The 21,957-nt window shown below is 38.1% G+C and overlaps 1 protein-coding gene across 1 annotated transcript in view; it reads left to right on the top strand.

Annotated features, from left to right (window-relative positions):
* Positions 1 to 21,957, top strand: part of POLR3B (RNA polymerase III subunit B) — a gene marked incomplete at its 5' end in the record, with an annotated part of 79,099 nt that overhangs the window by 44,090 nt on the left and 13,052 nt on the right. The window contains 6 exons of the mRNA XM_082498496.1: positions 5,630 to 5,839; positions 7,700 to 7,858; positions 9,289 to 9,406; positions 10,517 to 10,659; positions 19,940 to 20,047; positions 20,955 to 21,117. Of these exons, the coding sequence (XP_082354622.1) occupies positions 5,630 to 5,839; positions 7,700 to 7,858; positions 9,289 to 9,406; positions 10,517 to 10,659; positions 19,940 to 20,047; positions 20,955 to 21,117 (901 nt within the window). The remainder of the gene's footprint in view (positions 1 to 5,629; positions 5,840 to 7,699; positions 7,859 to 9,288; positions 9,407 to 10,516; positions 10,660 to 19,939; positions 20,048 to 20,954; positions 21,118 to 21,957) is intronic.

Raw genomic sequence — 21,957 nt, 5'->3', positions numbered from 1 at the left:
TTCTGTGTGAAGGTTTTTTTCCCGTTTTGTTTTGAGTGTCATTTGCAATTCATTGTCTGTGTTTTCTGAGGTTGGTGTATTCAGCTGCTTTGACCCTAGGTCTTGCACATTTAGCTCCTTGGATACAATCCTCTGACGTTCCTGCTGACGCTAGGAACACAAAAGCCATTGAATATCTTGAGCAATAAAAAAAGCCTTTGTTTCGGTTTGTTATGACAAAACACCTGACTCAAAGAATAAGCAGCTAGATAAAAGTACATTTTTAAAGTTGGCACATGACCTGAGCTATATTTTGCTCTGCCTGAAGTATCTGCAAACACCTGAAGCTTTTTGTAATAACTGCTTAAAAAAAGCCATCGTAAGTGGCAATATGCAGGGGCAGAAAAGATTTTTCTCTACACTCATTGACCAAATGAGACCTAGCGGATATTCCTGAAACATTACACATACTTTTTTCTGCTTGTATTTATGAAGAGATGTGATGCAGTGCTTCAAACCCCCACTTTTAAGCAACCGTCCATTCTCTTTGCTTTCTTTCCCCATCCTGAAATTGCAGAGTAGCTCCTGGTCCAACGTTATCATGTGGGGAAAAAAAAAAAAAAAATCTCATGTCCAAGTCCACTGTGTCACACCCTCAGCTGTCAAAACCTGGGGGCATGGAGGGATCCCTGGGGCTCAGGCTGGGAAAGAAGAACCTTGTGCTACTCTGACCACGTCACGGGGCTGTGCCAGCAGCTTTGGACAGTCTTTGCTCTTTTTTAAGCAACATCAAGCTAGGGAAAGGTGTGAAAGCACAAGTAAATAGAGGGTGGACATCAGAGCTTGCAGTAGGGTCTGTAATCCAGTATCCCTGACAAGTGCTAGGTATTAAGATATTAATGTTTCTGCAGGATAACATTAAATGTCCTAAAAAATACTTCTTTTTCATGGGCAAAATGAGTCATCTTGTCGGAGGACTACGGCTGCGCTTAGCGAGCAAGCTGGATTTCAGTGAAATGAAATTGAAATTAAATCCCTCTGTTTTGGCATAGATAATTTACCATATGTTGCAGGTTGAACTGTAAGACTGAGGGGAAGTTATGATTAGGTGGCAAATACAACAGCAGCTGCAAGGACCTCAGCTGAATGTTGACATTTCAGTGCAAAGTTAGCAGTTGTAGCTTAAAATCTGAGAAATATTTAAGATGAAAATACAAGAGTCTGTACTGTTTACGTTCCATGTGTTGCTAAAATAATGTTTAAGAGGATCAAAGGCTCCTAAAATTAGAGAAATAATTTTAAATGGAGCTTTTTGATTACATTAAGACATAGAAAATCAGTCAGTTTTACACACTGTACCTCTGTGACTTGAAAAGGCCTAATGTAAGAAATGAAAACATACACATTTTCCTGCCAGTAATCCACCATATTGCACATGCACATGCGCATCTGTGAAAGCAGCAGTGTGGGTACACAAAGCAAGCTGTACGCTCTCACAGCCCAACTGTGCACTGCAGTTTCAACCCAAATGTCAAAGACAAGTCTTGAGTAAGGAAAGGAGGGTTTGGGTGTTAATTATTACTTTAACCTGTGAAAGAGCAGAAAGTATTTGAGGGGAGGGTGGTAGTTGGGCAAAAGCCTTGTTGCAGAGGTTAATGTTGAAACAACTTCTTTGATATTGCAAAAAAGCCCTCTGCCTGTATCATGGACATTCCGCTTTGCTTCCGGCAGTAGCAAAGCCCTTGATACACTGCTTTGCCTCGTGCTCTAACCAGCTGAGTGTGTTAAAATTGAGTTGAGAAGACAAATGTGCTTCAAGGAACCGAGTGCTGGGGGTTGTTGGTTTTTGACAGTTGTGAAAGGCTTGTCGGTGGTCTTAGAACTGAAGTGCTCCCAAATTTTGTGTGGCTAGCCTATTGACAGAGAATTGAAACAAACGTCAAAGCAAAACTGGCTGTTGCTGGTCATCACAGCTGGACCTGGGTGCTTTGTGGCCAGGGCTCAGTTCTGCCACTGCTCTTTGAGGAGCAGCGTTTGTGCTCTGCAACAGAGTCTTTTTTTACCAGCTCTTCTCTCCCTGGTAGCAGGCACAGAAGTGCTGAGACAGAAATGAGCCAGAGTGCTTCCCCCAGTTTACCCATAATCTTTTTAACTGTCTTCTCAGCCTTTCTACAGTGAAAAGAATAGTTCAAATGCTGAACATTCAGATCACTTTATACACGTACTGTGAAAATCTCTCTGAGCCAAATTGGAGCCACCTCCACAAGGTTCATTGCAGCACTTAAACTGCACTCCTTTCTCTGTTGGTTTATACTCATATAGAAGGACAGAATAGTAGAAAATCCACAGTGAAATCAGGGGAAATACAGGAGTACAGCAGTTCTTTTCTTGGCATGTGCAATAATAGCCTTTTTGGCTCATATCTTAAGTAGATTGATTGCTGTATCTTTGTTAATTTTGGTTGTACAGTTTAATGTTGCTCTAAGTAATACACCAGAGAATTGGATAAACGCTTATTTTAGCTGGCTGTTTGTTCTGGTGAGTTCTCAAAACTTGCTGCATCAGAATAACAATATCCCATTTATGCTAAATATCAATAGATGGCATTTTTATAGTGATTACTTCACACTGAAGAATGATCAAATGGTACTTTAAAAGAAAAAAAACCCAACTTGTCAGGTAATGGAAAAACGCACACATGCATTCACAATATGCCAAGTGCTGAAAAAAGCAGGAAAATCATCTTTGTTGTATCCAGGTCAACCTTGTGTGTTTTGGTTTAAACAAGGCTAATTACCAATGAAAAAAATGGGTTCTTGCTGTTGGGATAATTATAAATGTGGGTCATTGTGAGCAGGGTTTGTTATGGTGAAGTTTAATTATACTTTACTTTTGCTTGGCTGTTTGGCTGAAGCAAACAAGGGCTCTGCTCTTTCAGAGAGAAAACAGAAATAAAGCTAGTAACTTCCTTTATTTCAATGCCCACACAGAGGTCTCGTCCCAACACACCAGTCCTCAGAAGAGAGCTGCTGCTTAATTTTAGATAAGCCGATTGTGCTTTAAGGCTGTGGTTTGTTAGACCAGTCTAGAGAAGACATCATTTGTGTAACCTTTAAATCATAACAATTAGGACAAAAATTGCTGATGTACGGCATGCTTTTTGGCTAATTTATTTCACTTGTGCTCTTGAATCATTTTCTAGCCAGTTTCTTTCCTGCTAGGGTATCCATCATTGATATATATGTATGCATTTTCCATTTGATATGATACAGCATTTGGCTCCTGAAGAATTGCCTAAATACAGTTTATTATTGAAGCTCAAAATCTCAGTAATGTCAGTCGCTCCTGGTCTCATACAAACAGTAACGGTTCCATTCGGCTTATCTGAACCTCAGATAAAAATAGCAACTTTGAAATATGTGAAGAGAGAATTTCTGAGAGAGAAATAATTTTCATTACCTGGAATACATAAAAGTGTAATCTGTAATCCTTGATATATCGAGGACTTCCACAGATTGTTACTGGGTTATAAAGGAGGAGCTTAGCTACCATCAGGTGCTCCAGACTTCATTGCATCTTAGCATCCTTAACCAGTGAACCATAGCAGGTACAGCATATATGCATCTCAGAAGAGAAAGAAGTTGCAAGCATTTCAAAAGTGAAAGTTGGCATGGCATAGTCAGGAGAAGATTTCTCTCAACAACAGGAAAATGTGCCTATCCATTAAACTTTTGGGATGAGCTCTACAGGAGGCAGCCTATGCTGAAAGGACACAGATTATTCATTCTAGGTGCAGGGGGAAAAAAATGGTCTAAACCTCCAAGTTTAGACCAAACTAAGTTCCAAATTCTCATGAATTTGGAAGTAGATTTTCATAGCTGTATAGTGAGAAACCAGTTTGTTTATCAAAGTACAATGAAAACTACGTCTAATACTTTAGGCTCAGGGAATACCAGAAGAAGTAGGTCCTTCAGATGGAGGGCCTCATGGGGGATGACTGGGAGGGTCTTCAGTGTTGATGAATCCAGGCCCTACCAGCTTGCGTCTTACTGGAGACAGAAATTACTGCTCAGGAATGATTAATTTCCTTCTCCAAGAAAAAGACAGAGAAGCAAGAGACAAGTAAAACCTGTCAACTCTACCAAATCTTCCTTGATATTTAAAAATGTTGTGCCTGTGGCTTCAAATCCACTTTCTAGAACCAAGGAAAGTCCAGGCATCAAGACCCGATTATAACAGTTTATTTTCTGGCAGTATCTGTTGAGCTTATCTCCCCATTCTTGTCCTTGGGAAGGGTAGACCTGCGGTAGTTTAGGAGAGAGATCTTAGTGCCAAGGATAGGCTAGATCTTTGGAACTACCCATGATGCTGCCTGGTTTTAGATTTTTTATTTTCTAGGCATTTTATTTAAATGCAGGCATTTGGAAATTGCAAGTGGATGCATATAAAACATGAAGCTAGCCTCCCCTAAGAGCAGATCTGTGTTCAGCTGGACTATATTCTGGCCATGTGAAGTCTTCATTATATACTGGCTACTTTGACCTTTCCTTGAAAGCAACCAGCCTCTGAAATTGCAGGAGAAAATGGAAAGGTCTTGAAAGACTTACCTCCTAAGCACAAGTACTGCAGAATATTTAGTACTTAGAACTTTAAAACTTTAACGTTTTAGACTATAATTTCTTAATTGCTTAGAGACATAGCATAGTCCTGGTACAGCAAACTCTAATAACATACGATTGCCTTAACTTTTGTTCTGCTACACAACAGTTTATGTTTCCCTGCTGGGTGTTAATTATTTTTTCCTCAGATTTCAGAAGACACTTTGGCAGTCTGATGGGACAGGGCCAAAAATTTCAGTCTCAAGCTGGGAGGTCTATACAAAGGACTGAATTCTGAACCGTAAATTTAAAATTAATTTCATGTAAAAAGACAAATATATTGTGCGTGAACTTCTACTGTAGTCTTTCTAGCAATGACGCCTCTAATTTCAGAAAGTAAATCAGTCTTGGCTGCTGCTAACTGTATGCTTTGTTCATGCTTTGTGACATTCTAGCACAGGCTGCTGTTGAACTAATTATTGCCCAGAAAAAGGAAGGAAATATGATGTGGAAGACGCAGAGTTTGATCCCCAGTTCCTCTTGAACTCAATGGGAGTCTTTCTGTTGATTCTCATGAAATTTTGGATCAGGTCTATGGAACACAAGTTCAGCTCTCTAAAAAAGACCAATGGCTTTTAGAACAGTATTAGAACAGTAAAAGCAAACTTCATACTTGCACTGTTAATTCAGTGTCATGATTAAAAAAGAAATCTTATTTGCAGTCAGTCACATAGCACCTCACTGACTTCTGTTGTTATTGTTCTTTTTGTCTTGATGCTTAGGTTTTCCCTGTTTAAGAAAAAATAAATAATTATTTCTGGAAAAAAAATAAGAAGCCACTTACATCTTTATTTAGATACAATAATGTAAAGTTGTTTTGGTTTTGGCTCTTTTATGATTTTTTGCCCTTCTTTTCTTGAAGAATTTCTACTATTAGATGGAATTCCTCAGTTTGTGGTTTTAATTCATTTGCATTTTCGTAATTTTTTAGCAGAAACATTTCTAGGAAACTCACTAATGTTCACACACTTTTGTTCTTCTTTTACATACAGGTACTATTGGATACAATCAAAGAAACAGGATAGATACTCTTATGTATCTTCTAGCCTATCCACAAAAGCCAATGGTAAAAACAAAAACAATTGAACTGATAGATTTTGAAAAACTGCCTGCTGGACAGAATGCCACAGTCGCTGTGATGAGCTACAGTGGTTATGATATTGAAGATGCTCTTGTCTTAAACAAGGCTTCTTTGGACAGAGGTAAGAACCATCAATTCTTTACCACTTCTCTAATGTGTGTTCTAATACGTGTTTTAATAAATTTGTTGTCTCGTGGTGTTATCCTATAATAACTTTAATTGCCGTTCTGAACAGTACGTCTCCAATTAAGAAATTGAATTCCAAAACTGCTTTGAATGGGTTTGTTTGTTTTTTTTATAAATAGTGATTGTAATTCTATGCTTGCAATAGTGGAGTGAAGTTGCCAACGTGTGAATAAACTGCTGAGTATGGATATTGTAAGAAAAAATGGCTTTTGACCTCAAATAAAAAAGTGTAAATGGTCCCTTTTTGAAAATGTTTACTTTACAAAAAATGTGTAAGGTATTAGATAATCTGTTCTGTTGGGCTTGCTTTTTAGATGGTTACCTGAACCTTTGTTCATTACTGACAGAGGGGTCTCGTTATTTTTACCAGTAACAAAAGCAATAGATGAAATTAGACTTCTGAATGTATTTGGGGAAGGAATGGAACATGTGGCATTTTGTGTCATTGTGAACTTGATGCTCTGAGGGAGCAATAGCAGTATTGCCTACTTTCTGAGGGAAAATAATAATATTGTCTAAAGTAAAATAATTTTGTGTTTACTCAGGGATAAACTAATGACCTGCTTCCTTAAAAAAAAAAAAAAAAATCTATGCAGTGCGGTGCATTTTAAGTAAAAGTACATAAAAACCAAATAGAAGGTAACTAAGTGAAACCTATGTTTGTGCCAGTCTGGCCTGTCTCACTCTCTCCACAATTCTTCAGCAGTTTCTGTTAATGCTGCTGGGGGTTGGAGGAGAATTGCCTGAAAACTTCTCTGTCTTTTCTCTATAAATTCCCTTGAGAGAAGACATAGTGCAGTGTGATCAAATTGGTTTTAGTTTCGGGTGGCCAAAATCAGATTCTTCCATGACTTTATTTTCCCCCCCCTTCCTCCTAGTTGCTAGGCAGCAATAATAGTATTCCTAGACATGTATCTGTGGCATTAATGTCTGCCGCGTCTAATTTATGCCTCCTTTTCTAAAACAACAACAGGCATGATTTAAAACTGAATGTTTTCTTTTCTGGTAGACTGGTAACATTTACAGGGAGAGCTGTGGTGCTTGTCAGGAGTTACTTGACATGATCTAAAGATATAGATGTACTGTATGTGGCTGCAACCATTTTTCAAATGAACTAAAATAACGTAGGATTATTAGAAAGCCTTGCTCTTGGCTGTCTGTAATTCTAAATGTGATGCAAGTGTTCAGTATTGTGGCTAGTTGCTGTACTTGGAGAGAAATTCCAGAGATGCTACTTTTCTCATCTAAAACCCAAACCAAACCTATTTTATAACAATACATGTAATACAGGATTCTTTCAGCTGGGACAAAAAGTGAGTAATGGGATGATTATATGAAACACTCAATCGGTACTTTCCTGGTAGGCTAGCTTGTGTCAACCACAAACATGAGTAAAAGTTCAGGTTTCTTAGAACTCCTGAAAGGAAGAGGTGCTCTTTCTCGTCCTGTTACAGTCTCTTCTCCTATGACATGTCTCCCTGTGGACCATCAAAGGTAAGAGATATGATGTGTGTGTGTGTATGCAGAGGTATAGAAGGAGATTTGCACAACTTCAGAATTGGACTGTAGTCAAAGTCTAAAAAAAAGTGGCATGCATGATCTGATTTTGAAATTGTGAGCCTCTAGGTATCCATGTACAATGTTAGGCATATTCAAGACAATTAATAATCTAACTAATAAAAAAATTTTTATATTCTGTAGCTCAGCAGGTGGATCAGCATTCTTGTTTTATTCTGATAATATGTTATAAAGAATCTTTGAACTCCTAGGCAAATAAGTTTGTGTTATATTTTAGGTTTTGGAAGGTGTCTTGTATATAAGAATGCCAAATGTACACTGAAGCGTTACACAAACCAGACATTTGATAAAGTTATGGGTCCGATGTTGGATGCAGCTACCCGTAAACCAATCTGGCGCCATGAAATTTTAGATGCTGATGGTATCTGCTCTCCAGGTATGTCAAACTACTTGTTCATAATCTAAAGTAGAAATTAATGTTCTGTTAATATTTCTTGTGCACCTTGTTTTATACTTAGTGTAATTTTTTTTCTTGAAGGTGACAGTACTGTAAAGGAAAATTAAAAAATGTTAGTTTCTGAAAGCAGTGTGGTACCAGTTATTGGGGTGGTTTTTGTACGTGAGAAAGAGAGAGCTTTATATTTAAGCAGAAGAGTGAGCCTTGAACAATGTGAACCTATTGACACATTAGAACTTGTATCCTTATATCCTGGAACTGGCAAACTTTGAACACTGTCATTTTTAACTGTTTGTCTCTCATGTGTTCTGTCATCGTTGTTTTTTAAGGATAGACTCGTTATTATTTTGATTTCATACGTCAAAGCCTCCTAGCACGGTTAATGCAGTTGTTTGAGGAAATAAAACCTTGTGTTTTTAACACTTTAGAAATATGTTTGGAGAGATAAGAAAATAAATGCAACTACATTTACTTATGAGGATGGGTGTATAACTTTCCAGCGGAAATAAATTTGAGAAAGAATCCTCCCGTACAGTCATCCTTCAGTTAGGAAATGGCTTAATAGATCTGCTGAGATCTAGTAAGAAAGGTGCTGTAAAAGGCACTAAACTTCATTCCATATAGCAACACAACTGGGTCACTTTTGCTGTTTAACACATCACAATGAAGCTTTCAAAGTTAATTAAAGAAAGAGGCAAGAATCTTCTGAAGTATTAGGATAGATAGGACTGAAGCGGACTGCAGACTGAGGCTATTCTCAGCGTGTAGGTAAAACCCTCTTTGAAATAGTTCATTTGGACAGAAAGGAGACATAGGCTGAAGTTCAGTGCAATTTTGTGGAGGAGGTGGGAGGCAGGTACTTGATGTGCATTAGTATCATTGGGCATGCTACTGGTCTGGTGTTCTATGTGAAGAGCAGGATAAAGGAATGGATGGGAAAATAGCTGATGTATAATACCAGAAGCAATAGGAAAAAGTAATTGCAAAGAAAGGCTGAAAGTAGTCTTGAACAACTAACTCATTGCGGAACTGATGTGATGTCCCAAATTTAGGTGTGAATTTCTAAAATTTGACAGTTAATGGTGTTGCTTGTTAATTTCCTCCATACTTGTGGCAGATGACTTCAGATGCTTTTGTGTATTCTTTAGACCCAGGGTATGTTCAATAGCTATTCTCAAAGAGCACCCAGCATGCAAGCTGTTCTGTTTTGGTTTACAAAAAAAGCAAAAGCTAGTTTAATGATTCCTTTACCGTGCAATATTTAATAAAATAACATGGCATACTTCCTGAACATGTTCCTCCCAGTTTGTCTTCCAGCTTACCTTTTTTTAAAGCTTAAAATGTATTTCTAACATAGGTAGCCAGATATGTTTTCATGGTGCTTTTTTTTTTTTTCTTGTTCTTTGTAGGCGAAAAAGTAGAAAATAAGCAAGTCCTTGTGAACAAATCTATGCCAACTGTAACCCAGACACCTCTGGAAGGAAGTAGTGTGCCTCAGCAGCCACAGTACAAAGATGTGCCAGTAACGTATGTTGCACATAACCTTATAGTTGGGGAAGGTACATTGAATAAAGTATCTGAGAAACTAGTCAATTCTAAAAAAGTCAAAGGAATAAACTTCCCTGTGCAAATTAGACCTAGATCTCTAGGTCTTGACTTTTCACAGGATTTTTGAGAGCCTGGTTTATTTTCAGAGGTGCCTACCCACTTAATCACTAATAAGTTAGAGTCTGACACCTGAAAGGCTGGAATTCCAAAGAGAGGGATGAAGAGAGGCAGAATTAGCTTTGCTACATTTCTGTGTTTCATAACCAATAGAAAGCTCTAGGCTTACTCCGACAAGTTAGTAATAAAGAACTAAGGCAACAGTGTAATTATCAAGAGGAAGGAAGTAATCCTGCCAGGGAAAGACATGGATCCAGAGCTCTGAGTTTAGGTGTCACAGTTTGACCATCTCTGCTACCTGAACAACAAGACAAAATAAGGTATTAAAATCTGCTGTACCCTCATTCTGCAGTATACAGAATAAAGCTGGTACCAGAATAATTTCCTTTTCCTTCCTGCTCTGTCATGCCTACCTTCTTTTTATTTTTGTTTCTTTATTTCCAAAATCTCTGCATCTAGAGTTCATCTCTTTGTGTACCTCATGCTATGTTCTGCCCCTGGTTCATTTCCATACCCGCACCTGATGCATAGTTTCCCTCAGGATAGTATACCTTAATTTTGGTCTCAAATTCTCATGTAATATTCCTCAAACTCCCTTCTTCAACTAGAAGTCTCTACTTGGCTTTTGTTTGTTTAACTGAAGATCCAGAAATTTGAAATATACTAGGAAGCTTTTTTCTGTCAAGAAGAGCCCACACGACAAAAAACCCCACCTTGTTCTTTACAAGTTCAGCTTAATTCTCCCTTTGTTTGTATTGTATCTCTTAAGCCTTTTCTTTTCCAGAAACATACCATACTCTGGAACTTTGTATGTATATATATATATATATATAACCTTTGCTCCGTTGACCTCCCGTATAGAAGTTCCGTGAAGACTACAGTTTAGCCAGAAGCTTATCAACACACAGATACTTTTTTGTAACTTGTGTTTGGTTCATAGATGTAAAACTCATGTTTGTCTTCTTGTACTAGCTACAAAGGTGCAACTGATTCTTACATTGAAAAAGTAATGATTTCATCAAATGCAGAGGATGCTTTCTTGATCAAAATGTTGTTGAGGCAAACAAGACGTCCAGAAATTGGAGATAAATTTAGCAGTCGTCACGGGCAGAAAGGTAAGCTACACATTTAATAAAAATAAATGCATATTGGGTGTGCCTGTTATACATACATACTATCATCATGCATGTTTCAATTGATAGGTTCTGATCTTTTATGAATGCAGTGCTAGAAGACCTACCTTTTTTTAGTTAAGTTCACCTAATTTAGCAATATTTCTGGAACTGAGGAGAGGAACTGGCAAACACAACTCTCTGTTGACTTATGAATCTGGAAAATACAGTAGCTGCCCATTTTAAACAAGAACAGGGTTTTTAGGAGTTTGTTGTTCTTGTGTTAGTTTTGTGTTTTTTTTTTTAAACTAGTCTGAATTTGGTTTTAGGTGATAGGTTTGTCAATGGGTTATTAAAAGAGAGATTGGAGGAAAGAGTGAAAGGACCTATTCTGAATGGACAGAAAAGACCACAGATGGAATGGATGTCTGCAAGTCATCTGTGCAGACATACTGTTCTAAAGACAAGACTGCAGATAGATAGCTCAGAGCTGTGGTGTAAAAAGGAAGCAAATCAGGAATGCAACTAGGAGTGCACCAGCACAGACCAGAAAGAAGGGGAAAGTGTTTTTAAAAATACATCTGGGACGTCTCTGGATCTTCAAACTGAGATTTCAAAATGGGTACCTACTAGGAAGCTGCTTGGTGGCTTGTAGCTCTCTAGCGTTAATGTTGTAAGACAGAAATCAGGAGCCTGATTTCATATCTGTTGAAAAAAGGAGTGCACACCCTTTGACCTTAATGGCAAAAAAACCTGTGACTCAGAACATCCTCTGTGAATCTCAAAGGGCTGGGAAGTGTGGGAGGGGCGTTAAGAAATAAGTGCCTGAAAACAGTCTGACGGTAACTGACTTAAAAAGCATGTTTTGATCCCACTGGTCTCAATGTCGGACAGGTTTTGACATGGTGTCATCTATACGTACACTTGGAAAATCTAGATTTTTTGGTACTTTCAGCATTACCCTTCTGTCCCACTGTATGTGCTATGCTAAACCTATTACCCAAATCTTGTAATCTTTTTACATTTTTAGGTCTTATTTTGGTTTGAGAACATTGCTCGGTCTCTTGTCAGATGTGATGGGGAGGCAAAGAGGTTGATATTACCAAATCCTTTCCATTGCAACACATACACTCCTTTCGTGTTACTGGGCAAATATGTTACTGTCTTAATAACTACTGGACCAAAAAAATTCCTTCCTTGCTTTGATTTTTGAGGACATGGAACCAGCCTCTTACATATGGTAACACAAGTATCTGCTAGGGTCTGTGTGGAGGGAAGAGGGAGGGAATTCCCTTTATTTAGTAATAAAAAATCTTTTGGGGCATTTGCATGAAAAATTTAAGCAGGTAAGATTTTTCTCCTAGCTTGGGCTATTGGTGTGCACCTATTGAAATTGTTGAACAGGATTAAATGGAACTGATTTTCATACTTCTCCTAAAATCAAGAAAAAGGGTGTTCCACAAATCTAGAACCATCAGAGAAAAAAACATGGAAGCGGAAGAATGACAGAAGGAAACAGAATTGTGTCAGGCAGGCCGCAACATGGCTTTAGGGGAGCAGAGGGCCTTATATACCACTGAATGCACGTAAGGTATCTCACAATCTAGAGCAAGTTCATTTTAGAGTTCTTGAAAGACAGACGCTTCACGAGTATTTTTGCTGCTCATGAAACCCTGGTATTCATGGTGCAATGGAAAAACAACTAATATGCATTGCACTGGAATCTGGTGGTAGTTTCTTTAATATCCCAAAAGCCACAGAAAGTTAGTAATACTTTTTTCCGAAGTAAAATACCCGTGGAAATCCCATGGTAATGAAAAACAACATCCTAAATACTGTAGGGAACTTTGAGGGCACCCATAATTATGCCTGGCATTGCATCAGGTTAGAATGACTGATCTCCCATGTCTCTGTGCTTTGGACCTATAGTAATAATAGGCCAAACCCATCAGTTATTCAGAAGAGCAAACGTCTCTTTCAGCTTGGTTTTAGAGATATGAGTGGGAACATGCCAACAGTTGTCAAGAGTTCGCAGGCATGTGCTTTTTAGGTGTCCAGTACATCAATTTGTAGTAATCTCTTGTGATTGAGGGAGTGATCATATTCTAAATCATTACATCCTACTAGGATATATATCCTTCCTAGTAGCAGACCTCTCAGTTCACTGGCGTGTAGTACGTTATGGGAAAAGATGTTACAATAAATGGGAGAATGGAGAAACATGCTTAGCGGAGAAGATACGCATGTTAGATATCAAGAAAAAAAAAATACTGATAAGAACAGTGGTGTTTACAGTTTTGCAACTTCAGTATGTGGTGAAGAACCAGATACTGACATTAATCTTAGATTACAGGCAATGATAGAACTGGAGATAAGGTGTGAGAAGGAAAAGGAAAATCTCCTTTGCTAGCTGTTTAAAAATACAGCTAGTATCATCCTTCTCTGACATCAAATCGGGGGAGGATCAGTTGTAACAGAGGAATATAGACAACTGTAAAACAGAAATCATAATATTAACAGTTTAACGTTTTCCATTGAGGCAATTTTTAATTAGCCCTGAATTTGTTCTCTCATCCTCGTCTGAATGCAGGCGACTACCACCCCAAGTTTAATTTGTGAACGTTAGCTTTAAACCCATCACAGGGCCATTTAAACCTATGACAAGCTTAAACTAACAAGTAGCTTGATTCAGTGAGAAGGAGCAAAAGCATGTTTCTCTCCTTTTTGTGTTGTCAATCTTTTCTGTGAAGTATTTTTATTTTCTAGAAGGAATGTATGAAGATGAGATTTGATTTCACAGAATTGTAGTAGTAGTTTTAAAATAATTAAAAAGATGTGTAAAATAAGAGCTAGCACGAACCACATTTGTCATGTTGTTTTCATGGGCTTTTTCCTGTATTCCAAAGTTGTACTTAGTTTTGTGCCAGAAAGAAGCGGAGTAACAGCATTGGAACATGTCGGATATGACAGATTAAATCTCACAAACCAGCTTTAGCATTTTGTTACAGAAGAGCCTTTCGTTAAATATGTAGGTGGAGTTTGTAGGCCCCTATAATAATACAGATCTATGCTCCTGCCTCTGTATTTGTGACCTTCTTTGTGTCCTCGCACATGTCAACACTGTATTGGCAAGGGTCACCACTTCTGGCCTGTCCACCATACCCTCTTTTCATTCAAGTCCATGTTTTAAGTACACTTCTTCCAAACTGCCTGTAAAAGCTAGCCTTTCCTTCAAGACCTGTCAACAAAGAAGTATATGAGGAGGGGAAAAAAAAAATGAGGCCATCTCATTGTGTTGAGAAACAGACCAGCAAATATTTTGCTCTATCTCAATATTCATCTTCAAATTGGATGTTGCAGTAAGATCTTTGGGAGTGGGACCGTCACTTTAGTCTATAAGCCCTTAACCTTCTAATGTCTCACAAAAAACCGTATACCTATCAGGGAGGACTTATCTTGAGCTGTAGGACTTTGTTTTAACTATATTGCATTGTATTTTTTCCAGAAGGATAAAGAAACTTTTTTGGTTCATTATTTTGTTTTTTAATCTTGCATTCTTTAAGCAAAGTCACTTTTCAAAGCACCAAAGGCTAAAGGATTGTTAAGCTAAAGAAGCTTCATCTGAGTTCCATACAAACTAAATTATTATATTTCCAGATTTCCTCTTGCTTTGCTACAAGTCACAATGAGGAAAAAGTTGGGCTCCTTTGATGTGAAAAAAAGCAATATATCACTTCTCTGAAAGAACATTTCTCAGTCTCTCATGTGAAAAAGGATTAACACCTCCAACAAAGGTCCTGTAGATCACAGAACTAAGCAGCAATACTGAACAGTATTCCTGAGGAGTGGAAAAACTGTATTTAAGCAAGAGATTGTTTGAACTGGCAAACAGAAGCTTTTTAATAGCTGAAGATCTAAGATAAAGGATTAAACCTTTCTGAAGTATCTGCACTTAAACAACTCTAAAGACAAGGAAGCGAGTTTAAATTCATGAAAGATGGTCTTTGTTTTCCTAAATGAACCATGTTCTTTAGTGTCAAAACAAAATCCATTCACAGCATTGTCAACTACATAAACTTCATGACAATACTGCTTCTCTACCAAAGTCTGACCTTGCTTATTTTTAAAATTTTTACTAGTTTGAGCATCTGCCTTCTGCTTGCCTAACTAACTTCATAGTTGAGAACAACTTATCTTTCTCCTTTTACTGAGCACTTGTACAGTACATATAAGCAGAACACGTAAAGTAAGATGTTAGTTTTTAATAGCTACTTGTGTCATATTCCCCCATGTTACAAGCCGGACTTAGTATTTTATCTCTTATAAAAACATCAGTGGCTTTATAGGAATTAAATGGTTGAAGTGGCATTAAAAAGAATTTGCTGTTATCAACTGCAGGAATGTGGGATGATTAGTAGTTATTAGGCATCAGGAAAAGTAGTAATTTCTTACCTTATTTTTATCTTCAGAAGTTGAATATGAGAAAATGACATGTCAGAATGGCATTAAAATTTCTCATTTTTCTATTTAACAAAACCGCTGCTTAGCTTGCTGTCCTAAGACAAAAATTACAGCATTTTTTATCTTAAGGAGCAAACAGGTAACCTTCTGACCTTTTCAGCAAATCCTGAACTGAACCTCTGAAATTAGGGTGATTTAGCATTTTATGGCACAGAATAAAAATCTCTAATTCTGTTTCCAAATAGTGTATCCTGAACACACATTTTATTAAGCTCTTGACTCATTCAGCCATGTGTATTTTGTAAAGTTCCTATGGTTATTGTTTTACAATAGCTGCTTCCAGAAGCATTGTAAGGGTTTCAATTAATCAGCTCTTTGTGTTCTTCAGACTATGCAAATTTATCACATCAGACCATTCAGCAGCTCATGGGAAAGCAGTGTACAAACTGTATTGTCTTCTAGCACCTCCTCTCATTTAGAGTGATGTTTTTAATAAGAAAACTAATCAAGTTTACTTATGCATTATTTATCTGTTAATTTTAATTCTGTTCTTTACCTCTTATGTCAAATGGGATGTAGCAAGTGATATGATAGATCAGTGAATGATTCAATATTGAACAAAGCTTATGTGATGCAGCACTTTTTTTCTTCTGGACTTGTTTTCTGCTTAGTTAGCCAACCCACTATGTAATTAGAGTTTTGAAGCAGATGTACATTTTTGTTTAACCTTAGTATTTGCAAATCTGTCGCTTGTCCATAATACGTGGCGCTGTGTTATCGCTGCAACTCCTCTTAATTATGTGACGTAAGCTTACTTCTCAGGAGTATTTCCAAATTCTGGCAAATCTGGTAAATCTAAAATAGATGCCTTTCAAGTCAGTTTTAGCTCTTTTACCACCGTATCATTAGAATAAGTAAACAAGCACATTTAGTAATGCGCTTCTTTTTATCTTGCTGATAGAAACTGGTATTACTGCTGCTTCTATTCACTTAGTCTCCTTTGCTCTCTAATGTCCCTCCTGCTGGTAGTAATTAGTTTTCTATATTAGGTTGTTTTGACTTATTTGATGATTTTTTTTTCATTTGGCATGTGTGTGTATAGAAGGCATCTTATCGTAGCTGGTGAAAAACTTTCCCATACTGTTGTGTTTTGTCCCTGCCCCCCTCCCTGCAGCCCCCCTTCCCCCTCTCTGCTGAACCGCTGTTTTATGAGTCTGTGTATGTTCGTGTTTGTCAGCAAACTGTAAAAGCAACCACATAAAAGATATCAGTTCTGCAAACCTGAATTTCTCCTGATTAGAAAAAGAAACTCCTAGAGGACAAAAGTACAGGGGTGAGGGGATCTCTATGCTCTGTCAGGGCCTTGGGGAGGTACATGGGTGTTGAGATGCTGTCAGGATTGATGCAGATAGCGTGTGTGAGGATGGGGGCCATCATGCATAGTCAGAGGGCTGTCATTTATTGGCTGGCATACAATAGCATTGAAAAACACTGCCTTTGGCTGTTTTATACTTGCATGTTAAACCACTGTAGATGTCTGATTTAAGTTTATTCTAATTTAAACTGTTATCCTTGTAGTGAACTGCCATGCTTATCAATCCACTTTTTTTTGAGGGGTATCTTAAAAGACTTTATTAGCGTTTTGACTAATTTTTCACCTAAACTGACATTATGAAATTGATATACAAAGTTTCTTTTCTAGAATTCAATTTGGTTTTCCATTGGAAAAAAAATGAGATGTAGCAAGCTGCTGGATGCTTTCTTGCTCAATCATACAACCCTCTTGTTAGTTCACACATTTTAAAAAAAATTTGTTTTTTTTTCTTTTGTCTGGAAAAAAAAATTGCAACCTTTTCTGGTGGTTAGTGTTTGATTCTGGTCCTAGATGAGAACTCCAGAGTGTATAGGTGAGAGCAGATTCAGGCCCATTGCAGTGTAGCATTTAGTCTGAGATTGTATTGCTAAATTTCAAACGCAGCATATAAAATTGTGAGGGGAAGAGAAATTAATGAAACCGAATTATTTTACATGTCCTGTGTGAATGCTGGGGAACAATTTTCATGTCATGTCTAAATCAGTAACAATTAGGAAATTTGAATAACCTGTAGTAAGAGCCACTGAGCAAAGTTACCTGCTACTTTGACTGTGTCCCATTTATGAATATTGGATGGGGAGTAGTTGAGCAGCTCAGTTGTGAAATGCAGTTTATACTTGACAGGGCAACATTTGGAACTTGAGGCCGTCTTAAATCTAGCCTCTTCCTTTCTCCTTTACTGTTTTTTTAACCAGTTGCAAGTGATGATTGCACTTAGCTGGATTAATTCACTTGATCCCTTTTTCGCAGCTGCTCGGCAATGCCTTTTACTGCCCTGCTGCAAACCCTGGCGCTACAAACCAGGGCTGAAAAAGAGTAGCAAATTCGGGAGCTTACAGTGCAGACCTGCAAGCGTTAGTCTCTGAAGAGCTTCTGAAGGCAAGTGACTGCAAAATTAAATCAAGTTTGTATTTTTAAATTAATTGCAGTTACTTGCTTGTAGAAGTAGCATTGTATGTAGAAAAGGTGTCTTTCAGCTTTCTAAACATTTTTTTTGTGAGAAAGAAGGAAGTTTTAAAAAACATAGGGGAGGAAGAAGCTTCTCTCTATCCTGTTCTGTAAATACACATGGGCGTGCTATAGATCTGTTATAAACTCGGTGACTTCTTAAAATACAGAAGCTCAGAATTGAGGTTTTATAGCTTTCTCTTTTTTTTCTTTTTTTCTCCCTTCTGTAAAACAGAAACTTTATAAATGGCCTAGTGAGCTTCACATTGCTGGATTCTGTCTAAATATTTTGTTTTTAACTTCTAAGCTCATTATGCTGTCTTTGTGTTAACTTGTATTAAAATCTGTCAGCTATGACTGGTCTCATAACCACAGTCAGCGGACCAGAATAAGTTAATTATTTACTTGTGTCACTAGTGCTCTTCATCTAATGAAATGCACAGCTGTGTTAGATCTGCAGTTGGGTGTGTAGGTCCCATTGTTATACAAGTCAGCGGAGGGTAGAAGCCGCTATGATGGAGAGCCCTCAGTTCTTTCTGCTGTTCTGCCTTTCTGTGTCGATTTCATGGATCTTTTATCATTCACTTTCACACAAAACAAACAACACAGTGGCTGTCTGCTATGGGAACCAGCTTGGCATATAAAAGGTTTTCAGAGCCTAAAGTAATTTTAAGTTAGCTAAGATTTAATTTTTGGCTTACAGGTGCCGTGAGGTCCAGATGCAACCTAATGCTTTCTTAGAAGTAAATGTGAATAAGGCAAAACGTATGTGCCATGATATATATATAATAAAGTATTTATGTATACAATTTTAGTATAAAAAAGCAATGCACACAAGAGATAGTGGGTTGGGTTTTTTTTCATTTTTAGCAAATGATTGCTGCTTAGCGGAGAGGGATAGGAGGATGTTATTGATTTATCATAATAGAACAATGAAAATTAGTTTCAGTAGGTTTAAAAATTAAATACAACACCCCCCTCCTTGCCCCAAGCGCTCCAATCTTTTTTTTTTTTTTTTTTCTTTTTCTGCTCCCTTCCCCCATACTTACCATTCTCATTCTATTAACTACTGTCCCACACACCTATCCCTGTCTTGCTTGGATAGTGGAAGAGGAGCTCCCTCCTGAGCAGACGCCAATATCCCCCTGTGAACTGGCTGGTCGGGGGATGCCTTTTTAGGGATGTAACCAGCACCCTCCGTCTTCCAGGAGCCCCCTCCGCTCCAGGACTGTTCCCAAAGCGTGCTCTGGCAGTTGCAGCAGGCTGATCTCAAATAGCTTGCAGACTTTTTCAGCTCTAAGGGCTTCTGGAAGAAATTGTCCAACTGAAACAGTAGCTTCGGTTCAAAGGAGTATGGGCTTAAGCAGCTGCATTTTAGCACCTGAATTTGAATGTTAGATCTCTTGGTCATTTATAGCTGCAGTATTTTGATCTGCAGAATTCACTGTAGAAATGATTATAAGGGTCGGAAGGAAAATTTTGGAATGTATGATAGACTATTTTAAATGAGTTTTCACATTTCTGTTTAATCTTTCCTAAATAGTTTTAGAGTTTGGGAGGTTTTGTTTGGTTTACATCCAATACTGATGTAGACTGAAAAAAGCTTCCAAAACTTTTAAAGGTACAGGTTTTGTTTCTGGACTGACAAAATATAAGCAGTCTGGGGAGTAAATTGTACTTTGTAATTCATCGAAAGCCATCCTTGTGCAGCAAATGAATGCTACCTGAAAAAGTTTGGTGTGTTTTTTTTTTTTAATTATTTTCCCCTACTTTTCTCCTCTCAGTCCCCGTCAAAGTCCTGACTGACTTGACTTGGTTTTATTTGCAGTATTTAGCAAAGATGCATATGATAAACAAATTTCAAATAATTAATAATTTTGTATGTCCAAAGAGATACTGTAAGAGGTCTGATTTCTTCATTTTTTTTTCAGGAAATGATAGCATCAGCTTTAAAAACTAGGTCTCCGTTGAGATGTTCCAGTCTGACTGGTCAGAAGTTTCTGGGTGCCTCTGAAAACTGTATCCAAAGCTTTCTTCCCTAATTTGCTAACTCACAAATCACTGGGAGCATTATGTAAGGGTATGCTAATTTTGCCAGTCCTGTCACAAGGGCTCTCTTCTAGCCTGCAGGTTGTGAGCACTGGTCATGGTAATGAATCTGGGTAGAAAGTGATCCATGAGAAAGAGAGGAGGAGGAAAACACTAAAGAAAATCTGGTGATGAGCGTCAGCCCTGCTGGTGGTTTGCTGTTTGTGAATTGAAATGTTTTCTCTTCTGCAGGGGTGTGTGGACTGATTGTTCCTCAGGAAGACATGCCATTTTGTGATACAGGAATCTGTCCAGATATCATAATGAACCCTCATGGCTTCCCATCGCGTATGACGGTTAGTAGTTATGTTACAATTAAAGAGACAGTGTCCCCCAATAGGGAAAATGAAGTAGAATAGCCTGAAGAAACAAAAAAAAAGTTTGAAACATGGTTTCACTGAGAATATTCTCCAGTAATCATGCCACGCGCTTGCTCTCCTATAAGCATTCAGCCCTCAGTTTTGCATGTTTTGAAACACCCTAGTGTAAAAGGAGTAGGGTTGTGGGCTGTTTGTGCATCGTTCTCATTTTGTCTGTATCAAGCTAATAGGAAAGCAACTGAATACCTCCCTTACACCCTTTCTGTTTGAAAATTTCATGCTCTCCCTCTTCCTTCCCTGTTGCCTATGCCCACTAAGCCAGCTGGGGCAGACTGTGAGGCGAAGGTTGGAGAGGAGTTTCAATAATAGTTCTAGACCTATATAATTTCTTACGTTACGGATGCCTCCCTGAAACTGATGCAAGTCTTGCGCCTGTGCTGCAGGGTCACGCTAAATACCTCGCAGCCTGGCCTTTATATGGAAACTCCACTGATTATTTCGTACAGCCTCTGATCTTTTTTTCTTTGTTAGCTTCTTCCCTTCTGTTCCCCCTGCCGCACTGTAGCGTGTCAATCTGTGGGGCTGTGTCCTAGAGCGGAAGGCCACACTGGATCCTGCTCATTTTCCAGACAACTGGAAAAAATGGAGTTGCCTGACTGGATCTTAAAGGTGTTCCCAGACCCGTCGATGAGTCCAGTTTTCCCCCTTCCCACAGGAGTACTCCCTATTCTTGGGCTTCTTCCTCTCTTCCCATAGCATGCAATAACCCAGGCTGCCATCTCAGACATTTTGCCTGGCAAACTAATGCTGTGACCAATCCAGCAATGTGCCCATACTAGTAAGCAGACTTTTAACTCTGCATTTTTATTTTTTTTTTGCACAGGTAGGAAAGTTAATTGAACTCCTGGCTGGAAAGGCTGGGGTCCTTGATGGCAGATTTCACTACGGGACAGCTTTTGGAGGCAGTAAAGTTAAGGATGTGTGTGAAGATCTTATACGCCATGGTTATAACTACCTAGGGAAGGACTACGTAACATCTGGTATCACTGGGTAAGAATCTGCTGTATAGATTTGGATTTTTCAGGGGAGTGGGGAAATCCTGTTAAAACACATCTGAAAAATCTCATGTTTCAGTGCTTGGGAACTTTCTCTCATTTGCAAACTGCTCTGTGAGATGGAGAGAAGGGGCTGAAGAATGCTGCACTACTTTTTTTTCTTTTATTTATTTTTTTTTTCATTCTTAGAAATATTTTGTGGTTCCACATTTTAAGAATTACTAGTATTTGCGTGGCTGTAATGTGTGTGACCCTTGTAGTACATATGAAAATTTCCCAACTTGTACTGCATGACAAAAAAGGTAAAATCAAGGTTTTCTTTCTAAGAGATTGTAAGAAAATTCAAGTTTCTGTTGGCAGCAAATCTTGTATATGCTTGGAATCAGATAAGCATTTTCATGTTGACTTAAATAGTACTGTAAAATATGGATTTGGAGGCAGGTGTCTGTTCCTTGGGAATATTTTGTGTGTGCTCTTTTTTTTTTTTTTTTTTTTTCCTCTTCTTTCGTTTACACAATGATTCAGTCTGGCATAATACTCTAATCTGCAAACTTCCTGCTGTGTTGATCAGACTGGGTTCTGAGACACAGAGTTCAAAGAACGTAAGATAGTTTAGGAACAGGAAAAGGCCATATGGCTTCACATGCCTCCCCTTCCAAAATGTATCTTAATCCTACCTTCCTGCTATTTTTATTGTCCTCCCAGTCCCCGTCTTCTCAAAGAACAACTTTAGGTCTCTTTTGTAAGTTGTTTTTTTTTTTTAAATACTTTTTATTTTAATTGCTTTTCCTACTAACTTATTCTGTATGTTGTTTCTCTTTTTGTTTCAGAAAGG

The sequence above is a fragment of the Vanellus vanellus genome (genome assembly GCF_965231255.1).
Source record: "Vanellus vanellus genome assembly, chromosome: 1".
Classification (NCBI taxonomy): domain Eukaryota; kingdom Metazoa; phylum Chordata; class Aves; order Charadriiformes; family Charadriidae; genus Vanellus; species Vanellus vanellus.
The sequence above is the reverse complement of the archived record's forward strand: the minus strand, read 5'-3'. Positions and strand labels throughout refer to the sequence as shown.